The following is a 12798-nucleotide window of genomic DNA, read 5'->3' as shown; positions in this document are numbered from 1 at the left end:
CCTCGGTATTGCCTGGCTGCTTCAGGAGCCTTTACAGCTTCCTCCAGCTGGAAAAGCTTCCTCACAAAGCACAGCCCTTTCATACCTAGCCCTTTGTTCTTTTCAATAGAGCTCTTCTGTTGAAGTTAAACTGCTTTTAAGTCATGTACACAATGGCACTTTTGTTGGGGAGGCCTGAGCCCTCTCGCTTTCAGAGCAGGCCTCAGGAAGAAAAGTTGACATTCAAGGGCATTGTTGTGCTCCCATTCAAACCCTGCAGGGCCTCTCCTTGCCATTTGCATGAGTCTGTGTCACACACTCCTGCCCTGAGTGGCTTTCTCTTGGTGGCTGTGGATTGTGCCCCTTAGTTTATGACAGAGTGACCACAGAAAGGGAGCAGGAGGGGAGCAGGAGGTTTGGAGAGGCGAGGGCTCCTGAGCTGTGAGCCCTTTGTAGGCTTCTTGTATTTATATATTCTTACATATATATATTCTTATATATACTGGAGGGGATAAACCACATCTCTACAAATCAGCTGCCTTAGTTTTGTGTGAAATAAAACAAAGGCAGCCATGCTTTTCTCTTGCAAAGGCTGGAGAGGGCTGGGAGCTGATCGTGCCCTGGGATGGCCCAGCAGCAGAGAGGGTCAGTGAAATGGCAGTGTGGAAGGGCAGGTTGTGGCACTTGCAGCTAAACCTCCTCTGAGTTCTGATTTTATTAGTCATGTGTTTGTTCTGGAGGCACCTAAGAGTGAGAGCCAGCAGCAAGGCCTTTATTTCTCCATGTAGATTATACACCATCGACGCACAGGAGGGGATGGGGTTTGTTGGTTTAGCCTTGTTCTTTCTTTCCAGAGCTGCAAATTGTAGCTCTCTCACCAATAGTACACTCCACCTGAAGCTGCTTTGCAGATGAAGGTGTCTTTGTGTTTGATTCTTCCATTACAGCTGTCTCCTGTTATTTCTGCACTAAGCCAAGAGTCAGAGCAAAAGCCAAATCTCTCTGTTTAACAGCAGACCTTGGATAGGTCAATTCCTGCAAATAACTTATCTTAGTGTTCCTACTGCTCTTTAAGTGCTCTGTGGAATGTGTTATTGGCCTGGGCCTAACTGAGCCAGGTCTAAACCCAAGTGGTTTCCCTTTCCTTTTGTCGTGCAGTGTCGAAGAAACACGGCAAGCTCATCACCTTCCTCCGAACATTCATGAAGTCGCGCCCAACGAAACAGAAGCTGAAACAGAGGGGGATCCTGAAGGAAAGGGTGTTTGGCTGTGACCTGGGAGAGCATCTTCTCAACTCTGGCCATGATGGTAAGAAACAATCCTTTCTTGGGTTCTTCCTCTTGTTTTGGGGTGATGGGATCTTAGCAAAGGGTGAGTTGGTGCTGGCAGAGAAGCCTGCGGCGGAAAGAATCGATGGCTGGAAGATACACCAAGGGTGATGTTAATAAGGAGCAACCTTGGTTTGATTTGGAAGTGCTGAAGCTAGGTGGAACTGCTGAAGATGAGTTCTCAGCCTCTTGAAGCCTTCAAATAAAAAGAGGGGGTTTTAGCAGGGAAAGAAACGTTGTCAGTGTCAACAAATAATGAACTGGTATATTCATCTTCACTGTCTTGGTGCCTTTGTATGATTGTAGCAGAGTTTGCAATGTAAAGCCATCTGCCTTTCCCCTTGATTCCCCCACAATTACAGGAATTAGCTGGGTATTATGTTTTATTGCTGCTTGCTTTTCTGTCTCTTACAGTGAGATTCCTGTAGCACTTCTCAGTCCCTTTCCCCTTCCCCCCAGCAGCTTAAGGAGGCAGCAGGGAAGAACTGTCCATTCCAAGGAGAAAAAGATCCACCATTCTTAACCACTTCTCCTCACAGGAACTTTTCACTCCATGTGCTCTTTCCTACCTTCTCCTCAGTGCAGGCTGTGAGGTCAGGGAGGTAGCTGCATTGCTGAGTAATGAACAGAGGACTTGAATTCTTTCACACTTCACCAGCCAAGGTCGTTCCCAGAAAGGGCCCGTGCTGAGGGTTATTTAGCAAAGCAGCATGGAGTAGATGTGGGCTGCAGCCAGTTTGCCTGGGAGTGAAAGCCATCAGGAAATGAGTGATGGGGTGTAGCATCACTTGCCTGGCTGTGTCAGCTCTTGAGCTGTTTCATATTCTTTCTCCTTGCCTAATGCAGGCAGGTTTGGCTGTTGAACCTCTTGCTTCCAGAGCTGTTCATCTGATGCCTCCCAGCCTCTGTGAGGAGAAGTGATGTGATGTGTGGGGTAGGAAAGGAGTTGCTCTGTTAAATATGTTTCCAGTGGGGCTTCAGGGTCCTTGTTCATATGAGGAGGGATGGTGAAGGGTGGGGAGCTGTTTTGTGCCCTTTTTCCAGCTGATGCAGTTGCTGACAGCAGTGTGCACTCCCTGGCCTGACAGGAAGCGTTTTACCACCAGTTGGTGAAGAATATGAGCTTATTCTTATGGAATTGGGACTGTGGCAAGGCTCATTAGCTTGTTAATTGGAACCAGTAGAGATCCTTATTGCTGGGGCTTGAAAAGCATCAGAGAGCCAGCAACTGGATGGTTTGGAGACAGAAACAGTCCAGTAACTTATGTAAGAACTACATCAGGAGTAGGTAATTTACACCACTGGGTAGCTATAGAGCTGGCTTTATTTTCCTGCTGTGGGAGCAATCTTGGAGGGCAGGAGACATGCCAGCAGAGTGAGCTCATTAATGGCAAAGAGAGGCAAATTGTCTTTTTATCCCCACAGCCCTCCTCCTGTCCATTTCAGTTAGGCACGAGTCAGCAATAATTAAAGCCTTTCCCTGCCCTCTGTGCTGACTTCTCCCCTGGCTGGAAGGGGTACACATTTTATGGAGCATTAAAAACCAGAGCTTGAGGTGAGCTTGGACTGTTCTGACTCCACTGGAGGCTCCTGTTTGACAGTCTCTAGGAGCTCACTGCTCCTTCTGGTCACTCCCCCGCCATCACATGTAACCAACTGAGCTGTGCTAACCAGGTCTCTTCATCTGAGAAGTTACCAATTGCTTTCAGCTTTGATTGAATAACTCTGTCCTAACTCCTCCCTGGAGTGGAGCAGATCCAGTTTGAATGTTGCTGACAGGGGCATGTCTCCATTGCACACAGCAGGAGTGGTTTTACTGTGTGACTCAGCTCTCTGACCTGTATTCCAAGTGATGTCATCCCTGGGTTGGTTTTGCAGAGACATTGCTGGGTTCTTATGTATCAAGCTCTGGGCATGCCCAGCATTTTAAGATCCCCTCCTTCTGTAGCATGAACGTTGCTCAGTCATGGAGCCAACTGCAGCTCTGAAAGGAGACTGAGATATCACAGGAGAATTGAATTAGGGAGAGCAAAGATCAGCCCTGTCCCTTCACCTCATCACCAACAACTAGTTTTATAGAGAGGACAGGGTGCTGCAGCTGAAATCTGTGCTTGGTACCTGCTGGTACCTTTGGGATTGCAACATAGAACATCTCAGTTCAGAAAAACAACACAACCCAGTACATCAGCAGTTCCTGTAGGTTGATGCCAGCTTTGGTGGCTTGCTGTCCAATACCCAGAAGCTTTAGCAGGACCAAAGGAGAAAATGGCACCGTCCCCAGGGTGTGACATGAGTGGCAAAGCAATAGAAATGCAATATTGACCCAAAGTGGACTTAGGTTAAGAGTTGTGTTAATGATCAGCTTTGGGAAGCTGACACAGGCTGAATTCTCCACAACTTGCTGTGGAATAACACTAACAATCCCAATTTGACAGTCACTAACATCTGTAACTTTGATTTTAGGTAGGAACTAGTGAGAGAAGAGCAGGCCAGGAGAACAAAAGGCATAAGGAAGGACACCTGACACTGGTGAGGCCACTGGCTCAGGCTGCTTAGCTGGGAGAGGAGTTGTTGGCTCTTGTGGTACCCCAAAGGGTACATAGTGATTGTTGGGCTGGCAGCTGAAGGTAGGCAGTGTCCTGGGTTCACTTTGAACTCTCCAAACAAGAATGGAGACCTTCTGTGGGAGTTCTGTCTCCACATGGTGTGAAACGGGCCTTTCCCTGAGGCCCTTGCAGGCAGGGCAGCATCCTTGTCCAGTCTCTCAGATGAGGATCTGGGTCATGAGCAGATCACAAGACTGTTGTTCAAACTCATCTACATTCCAGGCTGCTGTGGAAGGTGGGAATTGGGAGCCAGGGTGCTGGTGGGCACTGGGATGTAGAGCTTCCAGTGAAAGCAACAGCAGGCTGCCACGTGTCACTGCTGGATACCTGCAGGAGTAAAACCAGTTCTGACATAGGGGATTTTTGCCTTCTGTACTGGCTCTAAATCAAGCAAAGGTCGTGGTAATACTCCCTTTTTGCACAACACCTCTCCACTCAGCCCCAGTCACCCAGCAGAGCTTTCAGAGGCCTGTCTGTTTAACTGTAGCACGTTATTCATGTGTCGGCTCCTCCTGGTTTCTGAATGCTTGCCCCACCAATGCAGCATCATTTGGAAGCAGGCCAAGCTTAGGAGGGAGCAGCTGTTTGGTTTGATGCTTGGGGTGCTTGCCACGTTGGTTTGTTTCATGGAGCTGCCAGTGTAAGCCCTGACTCACAGAGGCTTTGTTCCCTCTGTAGGCAGACAGACTTCTTGCCCCCCTCACGTCTTTTACCTCTCAAAGGAAACCAAGTAGGACATTAAGTATAGCTTGGCCCCAATTAGAAAGACTAGATGTGTTTGTTGAGTGTGGGAGCTGGTGAAATGCTGCATTGCAGCATCTGTGCCATGGCCTCATTTGGGCCTCAGAACGTTTGGAAACGGAGCTGTCACAGCGTCTGCATTGACAGCGAGCGCTGGGAGTCCTGCAGGAAGGGGCCTCACACCTGGGGCACTGCACACACCTGAAACCACACAACCATTTGGGTTGGAACAGAGCTTTAAAAGCTGCTGGAGTCCCAGCCCTCCCCTCACCCTGCCCAGCCCAGCACTGCCCCCTCAGCACCTCAGCTCCACGGCTTTGGGATCCCTCCAGGGCTGGGCACTGCCCCAGCTCCCTGGGCAGCCTGGCACAGGGCTGACACCCCTCTCAGGGAAACAGTTCTGCCTCAGCTCCAGCCTCAACCTCCCCTGGGGCAACTTGAGGCCTTTTCCTCTTGTCCTGTCACTCAGGAGAAGAGATTGACCTCCACCTCACCACAGCCTCCTGTCAGGGGGCTGCAGAGAGTGCTGCTGGCTGCCCTCAGCCTCCTCTTCTCCAGGCTCAACACCCCCATTCCCTCAGCCCCTCCCCAGCCCCTTGTGCTCCAGCCCCTTCCCCAGCTCCAGTGCCCATCTTTGCACACACTCCAGCACTCTCCTCCTCAGAGGAGATACACTGCCAGCTCTTTCTCTGTGCTGAACATGTTCCTGTTGCCTGGCACTTCACAACGACTGTCCATTCTCTCTTGGTGGTTAGAGTGGAGCACAGCTTAAGCCCAGCCTGCCCTAACATGATGCTGTCAGATGTTCCTTTCCTGAGGTAACCCCCACAATCCAGCCAGCTGTGTTAACAGAGGACTTTGTAGGCCAGTGGCAGTTTTGGTACCTCTGTGTGTATTTGTTGCATTGATACACCATCAGCTTCCATCATTGGAATTGGCAGTAATTCAGTGGGGCTGTTGAGATTTGAGCTCACAGGTAACAGCAGCCATTCCCTTCTGTTATATAGATGTATTGAGACCAGTCAGCCTCAGACATGCCCAGTTCAGTTCCCTTGCAGTCTTTCACAGTCTATAATGGTTTCTATTTAATCAAAGGACTTGGACCATCAGTGACCTGAGCTGAAGTCAGAGTTGTGGGAGCTGGCATCTCCTGAGCTCCATCCCTTTCACCTTTTGTGGCCTCCAGGAACTTGTTTGATATCTCCCTTTCCATCTCCAGGCTTGCAAAATGAAACCAACAGTCCATATCTGCCCCTAAGGCACCAGGAGGGTGAGCTGTTAACACTTGGGAAGGTGAAGAGCATGACCCAAACCTGGAATAGTGATTAAAGTAACAGTGATTCAAGTGTTAGCACAGGTTGGTGTGTTGGATGGCTCCAGAGTAGCCTTGTGAACGTAGGGAATAAGTCACTGACCTGTCTGTAGATGAATCTCCCTCTTGCTGCAGATGCTCCCTTGCTACACAAACTCCTTGGTACTTTGACAAGCCAACAGTTCTGAGCTATTTTGGGCACAACTCCAAAGATAACACTGTTATCCTTCACCATCTGCCTTTTGAATTGCTGCAACCCCACAGATTACTGGGGAGGGCTGCAAAGGGGTACGTGGGGGCCCTGTGCAGAACCACTTGCAGAAAAGGGACTGAGGCAACCCAAGCTTTTGCACTTAAGCAAAGAGACAGTTTCTCTCTTTCCTTTTCCTTTCCCCCCTCCTCCCCCACCTTGCCTACAGCTGTGAGAAGAGAAATTCTTGCTGCCTGAATGACCCAGAGGACTGCAGGGGAGCTGAGAATCTATTTGCATTTCAAAACACTGCAGCTGTAGGGGGAACAAACACGAGGAGAAAGCCTTGCAGGACTTGCTTGTGCTCTCACCCCTCATGCTTTTAACAAGGTGGATACTTCCCTCCCCCCCTCTTCTCTCCCTTTCCATTGCAGTAATTGATCTAAACACAGTGGGATTTGTATTTCTCAAGTCTGGACTTTGCACTTTGGGTTTTACACCCTTCCTTGGGTGAGCTGCCATAAACATTCAAGCCCAGCCTTAAAAAAGCAAGAGCCCAGAGGTTGATTCCACAAACTGATGTTTGCTCCTGGCACCAGCTCATGGTTTCTAGCCCTCCCCCATGTGCCATGATCACACTTCAGTGCAAAAGTCCAACACAAGCAGCTTGCAGCTTGTGATCTGCTGCTTCAGCCTTCAGGCAGCTCATCTGGATGATTTTCACCTGGGTCAAGTCTTGGGGAACAGAGAACCTCAAAGGTAGTTTGCTGTTTGGTTGCTTTGCTGCTCCTTTCTCAGCCCTGGACACGGATTCAGGAGGAATGCAGAAGGCTCTGTGACAGTCTGATGGGTTTTGTGGTGAATGTGCAGGAGATGGTGGGGCTGGGTGGTTGTGGCCCATGTGCAGGTGACTTATCCTCAGAGAACAGTGGGAAGGAGATGCCCAGCCTCTGCCCTGTGTTGGTTCTCACCTTCTGTGGAGCTTCAAGGTGGAGGGGGAAGAGTTTGTGAAATAGGAGTTGGAATTGAGGCTCCTGGAAGAAGCTGCAGTGTGAATTGTTACAGGGGTGGTGTTTTTACTGGGTTTTTGGTCAGGAAATAATTTGTCAGGGTTGATTTTTTCAACATGGAGCTAAAAATAGTGATGGTAAAGGCAACTGTACTTAACTGGGGGAGGGTACATAGGGACAGTCCTTTTTGTGTGGTGGCCAGTGACAGGGACACAAGCTGGAACACTGAAAGTTCCACCTAAACACAAGGAGCAAGTCCTTTGGAGCTGAGCTGAGGCTGCCCAGGGAGGGTGTGGAGGCTCCTCAGGAGGTTCCCAAACCCACCTGGGCACGTTCCTGTGCCCCTGAGCCAGGGGAACCTGCTGGAGCAGGGGCTTGGGCTGGGTGAGCTCTGCAGGTCCCCTCCCACCCCACCACTCTGGGCCTCTGGGGGTGTGATATCCCTCACTGGGTCTTTACCTTGGGTTACAGGAGAAGGGATTGATGTGGCTAATTTCAGAGGTCTAGAAGCTGTCAGGGCCCAGCCAGGGGCACATCCCTGAGGCACTCACACTTGTGTGTGACACTGGGCCTCGGGGGCTGTAGCCATCCTTCCTCACTTGAGAAAGGCCACAGGAGGGAGCTGCCTCCACCTCACCTTTACCTTGTGGCCAATGGTTTATCCTTGTGGAACACACAAGTTCCACTTAAACACAAAGAACAGATTAAAAAGGAAGAAGTGACACCAAGCAGATAGGAAAGGTGCCTGAATCTGAGATGAAACAAAATGTCCTTTGGAATGAAAACCGTAAAGCTTCTGCTTCCTCTTAATGGCCAAGAATTAACCAGTTAATGAGCCCTCAGAGATGTAATAAACCTTTCAAACTAGCCAAGAGATGCTCAGGAATGAGTCAAAGACATTCCTTGAGCTGCTATGGTGATGCAGTGTGCCAGGCCTGTTGTTGGGGACAGCGAGGGGAAGGAGAGGATGGGGGAAGGTGGTTGATTTTGGCTCAGGTTCTCAGGAAGAGAGGGGTGTTGAGATGGTTTTGGCAGGCTGCAGGCTTCTTTGCAGAGATTGTCTGGTGTCAGTGGCTGAAAACTGTATTGCTCATAAGAGGAACAAGCCTCACAGTCAGTGTTAACTAGCACAGTGCTGTTACCTGCTTGGGAGTGTGGAAGTGGAAAGGGCCAGGTTTGTATTGTAGTTGTAGCTGTAATTGTAGTGCAGGTGCTGCTACACCCCATGAGAAGATGCCTCCATCAGTTTCCCACCAGGCTGCAGCCCAGATACCTTCCTGATTCATATCACTGAGTCCTTTGGGGTTGGAAAAGACTATGGTGATGCAAACACAGGACATGAACACTGAGAAGCTCCCCTCTGCAGCAGAGGAGGGATTTACAAGGTGTGCAGGGACAGGTACCTGAAAAGGTCAGGAGCCACCATAAGTGTGGACCTGGGCACACTCCACATCCCCCAAACAAAGTCTTAGCTTGAGCTGTCCTCCTGCCATTTCATTCTGGACACTATAAATGTATGTTGAGCTCTTTAGGCTTGGCATTCAAAGGGCAGAGGGAGGTTTGAACATACATGGAGTTGTCAGGTGCCCTCTTTGTTCAACAACCAGAGAATTCAAGTCATCATTCCAGCAAAGGGCCTTGGAGTCTAAGTACAGCCCTGCTTCAATTCCACTCACTTCTCCAACCATGCACAATTCCCCCACAGTATCTGTGGTGCTGGCATGATATATTTAGCTTAAGGAACAGCTTGTCCTGGTAACCAGATTAGGAAATGCATAGAACAAGCCCTGGTAGGGTTTTATTCCCCCTGTGCCCAGGATGTTCCATCACCCAGCAGGACTCGGGGAAGGGAGACCGTTGGTGCTGATTCCTCTTGTCACTGTGGGGTGCTGCTGAAGGGGTACACAAGGGCCTGTTGTGCAGGATGAAGCCCAGAAGGAGAGGGCCACACTCCCTCTGTGGGGTGGTTTAGCTCTGGCTTGGCTACCAGGTGCCCACCAAAGCTGTTTCTATCGCCCTCTCTCAGGTGCAGAGCCTTCAGCCGTGCCCTCAGCCTGGGATTCACCCTCCCGACTCCCAAGGTTCAAACAGCCCTTTTCCTCCTCCAGCCAGAAAGCCAGCAGCACAGCACCAGGGAAGGGGAAAGCACAGAGCATCTGAGTTCAGGAGCACTCAGAACTGCCTGGCAGATGGCATTTGCTGCCTGATGGAAGGAGATTTGCCACGTGACCTATCCAGAATCTGTGTCACGGGGCAAATCGATCAGACCCGGCAGCCCATGTAAGAGTGAATGTGGATCACCCCAGGAGCTGCAGCCAAAAGGTGCCTTGCAGAGGGATCTAGCAGGACCTGAGCTGCTTTTTTGCTGATGCACACAAGAGCTCAATCCTCATTTTCCTTCTGTGTTCAGGGCAGTTTCCTCCTTAGGAAGGAGCTGGGAGCGTGTGCTGCGTGAGGCTGAGAAGTCAACTGGAAGGAATCAGTTGGTGAAGCGGCTTGAATATTAACCTGACACCTAATTATATCCTCTGGCTTTGTTTTGTTTTCCATTCTGTCATGCCCTGCTCTGTCTGCAGCCTCTGTGAGCGTGGTACATCATGTAGCTATCTCCATCCACTCACGCTCTGATGGGCATCGGGCAGGGAAACCATCAGCTGGAAAAGCTCTCCTGGCCTCTGATGCAGAAAGCAGCATCCCCTTAATGCTTCTATTTACCTAAATCAGGTTCATGTGGTGGAGATTGGAACACAAAGGAAGTTTTTTTGGCCAAAGAGAGTTATTTACTTGACTTTGTGGAATGGAACTGAACAGCCACAGCTCTCGTGGGAGCTGTGATGGGACTCTGCCTTTGCTTGACTAGAGTTGACTTGTTTTCAACCTGAATGGACTTATTTTTCCAACCTGAATCATATCCTGGCATTTCTTTAAAGCATAAAACCCCCCTCTGAGCAGTCTCCTCACCACCTCCTGGAGTTCCATTTCTTACAGCCTGCCTCCTCCAAGGCAGAACTAAAGCAGTAACCTGCTCGGGCTTAGATGTCACCTGCCAAGAGCACAGCCTTAACAAAGGCTTTTAACAACACACTCCAACTAACCTGCACACTCCAACTAACCAAGACCTTTGTTCTTTAGTCCCCCAGGTCCTCAAGAGCTGCACAGAGTTCATTGAGAAGCATGGCATCGTGGATGGCATCTACCGCCTGTCCGGCATCGCCTCCAACATCCAGAAGCTGCGGTAAGGGCTGGACCCATGGATGCCACTGGCTCTGCACTGCCTGCATGCAGCACTGCCTTTGCCCTCCTTGCACAGCAACACAGGGTTGGCATGCTGAGTTCCTTTGGCAGGATGTTTCCCTTCAGGGTTGAGCAGCAGAGGGCTCTGGGGTTGTGGTGTCACCGTGCTGGCATGTGGCATTGCTCTTGCTTCTTGCTGCCGGAGCCCTTTGGAGCAGCTGATGTTTGTCCTTGCTGCTGTGGACTCCTGGCATATTGGCAGTTAACTGGGAACTGTGGTGCCAGGGACCCAGCAAAGTCTTTCTGTCATTCCCCCTCCTCAACTGGACAGGGGAAAGAGAAATATAACAAAGGGCTTATGAGTCAGGCTAAGGACAGGGAGATCACTCAGCAGGAACAGACTTAACTTGGGGAGAATTGGTTTCTCAAAGCTGAGAAAGGTCCTGACAGCCCACAGGTTGCCAGGTCCTGTCAGGAACTTGCTCCAGCATGAGCTTCCCATGAGGTCACAAGTCTCCTTTGGGCACTTTGACATGGGCTCTTCCCTGGGCTGCAGGTGGATCTCTGCCCTACATTTCCCCCTGTGCCCAGGCATTTCCTCCTCCTCTTCCTCCACTCACCCTGGTGGCTGTGGATGTGTTGCTCTCACATTCTCACTCCCTTCTTCTGCTGCAGTTTTGCATCAGTGCAGCTGCTTCTTCCCCTTCTCCAGTCTGTCAGTCCCAGAGATGTTACTTCCATCACTGATGGGCTCAGCCTTGGGTCCATCTCAGAGCCAGCTGGCTCTGGCCCCATCACATACAGGGGAAGCTTCCAGAAGCCACCTCTGTAGCCCCCCACTACCAAAACCTGCCCCCACAACCCCACCACAGTGATGTGCAAAGAATACTTGGCCAGTGCTTAGAGGGAAAGGCTGTGTGTGTGTCCCCTCCCTAGCCAGGAGCCCTTCTCATCAGGATTGGTGCTCTCTCTCCTTTGCTGAGGCTGGGTTTCCTCCCCTCATCTGGAAGGCATCTTCTCTTGTGAAGAGGCTGACAGCACCTGGTAGGCTGGGACCAGTTCCAGGCTTTATCCCATCCCCAGGGGCTCACAGAGGCAGCACAGAGCTATTTTCCTTGCTGTCCCCAAGTTTAGGGCACAGGTTTGAGCTGGTGCAGTGCCTGTACAAGCCTTGGGTGGATGAGCTTACTCTGGTGCAGCTTAATCACAGCAAGTTCAGTTTTAAAACTCTTCTCCCCAGGCTTTTAGATGTTCAGGCACCAGAGACTTGATGGTAGCTGTTGCCTGCAGCATTCTTGGCTGAAATCAAATGTTTGCCCTTGCTTCAGTTCCATCCCTTCAGCTCCCCATTTTGTGCTGGACCATTATTTCCCTGTTTGTTTTGCCAAGACCATTTTCTCCTTCATTGTTTTCCAAAGGTGCTTTAGAAATGGTTTTGAATGATGTCTAGGACAGAGAATGGAAGTGGCAGCTTGCTTTTCTGAGACCTTGCCAAGGCAGAACTTGCAGAGCCTGTCCCTGGTTCATCTCAAGGTTGCCAGAAGTGTCTGGTGAATGTCAGACACCTTGCAGTGCTGTGATTTCCAGCAACACAGGTCACTGGGCTTCTTGCAAACTGAAGAGCTGCAGCCTCCTCATCAATGAGTCACTGTTAAGTTTCACAGAGAAGAATTGGATGCCCCACACTTAGAGGTTGGAGAGGAAGGCAGGGAATTTATCCCACGTGGGAGATGGACAGGGGACAGACTTCAGTAGTGCAGCAGCTGCCTTGGTTTGGCTGGGAGGCAAAATGTGTTGGTGTCTTTGTCCCTGTGTTCCCTGCCCTGCCTGTTTTGGAGAGGCTGTGACTACAAAACCTTCCTTTGGGGTGAAAAGAAGTAACAGCCAGTGCAGAGAGTGGTGGGGGGGAAGGCTGAGGATGGTCAGGCTGCCCTTTCTTCACTCTCTGCCTCTGCAGGGAGATGTCCCTGACATGATTTGCTTCTATGAAAGGATGCTGTGTATTGGAGAAGGGCAGGACAGGGCTGAGTGTACTGGGATGGGAGGGGTGCTGTGTGTCCCTCATCTCCCCTCAGAGCTCTCCCTCCTTCTGTGGAGCCAAGGGCAGGAAAACAGTGTCTCTGCCAGAGAGTGGTGAGTCAAAGCACTGTCAGGTTTGTGCTGAACACACAGGGCTGTGCCTGCAGCCAGTCCCTGCCTGGGCAGCACACAAAGCTGTCTCTGGCATGAGCAACTGGGGTGCTCTGTTCACCTTCTTGTCTGAAGAAGCAGAGACCTCTCCTGCCCCCCTCAATCTGCCCATAGCACAACTGCTTTGTGTCTGGGGGAAGGAAGGAGGGAGGGAGCTCCTTCCTGATCATGGGAGATGCTGCAGTTCCAGACACACCTGGTGCCTTTG

The 12798-nt window shown here is 50.6% G+C and overlaps 1 protein-coding gene across 4 annotated transcripts in view; it reads left to right on the top strand.

Annotated features, from left to right (window-relative positions):
- ARHGAP32 (Rho GTPase activating protein 32) overlaps positions 1–12798 on the top strand; it is a 221410-nt gene that overhangs the window by 190648 nt on the left and 17964 nt on the right. For all 4 annotated transcript variants that reach the window (XM_062014052.1, XM_062014049.1, XM_062014051.1 and 1 more), the window contains 2 exons: positions 1138–1287; positions 10299–10401. In XM_062014052.1, the coding sequence (XP_061870036.1) occupies positions 1138–1287; positions 10299–10401 (253 nt within the window). The remainder of the gene's footprint in view (positions 1–1137; positions 1288–10298; positions 10402–12798) is intronic.

This window comes from Colius striatus, chromosome 23 (assembly GCF_028858725.1).
Source record: "Colius striatus isolate bColStr4 chromosome 23, bColStr4.1.hap1, whole genome shotgun sequence".
NCBI classification, from domain to species: Eukaryota; Metazoa; Chordata; class Aves; order Coliiformes; family Coliidae; genus Colius; species Colius striatus.
The sequence above is the reverse complement of the archived record's forward strand: the minus strand, read 5'-3'. Positions and strand labels throughout refer to the sequence as shown.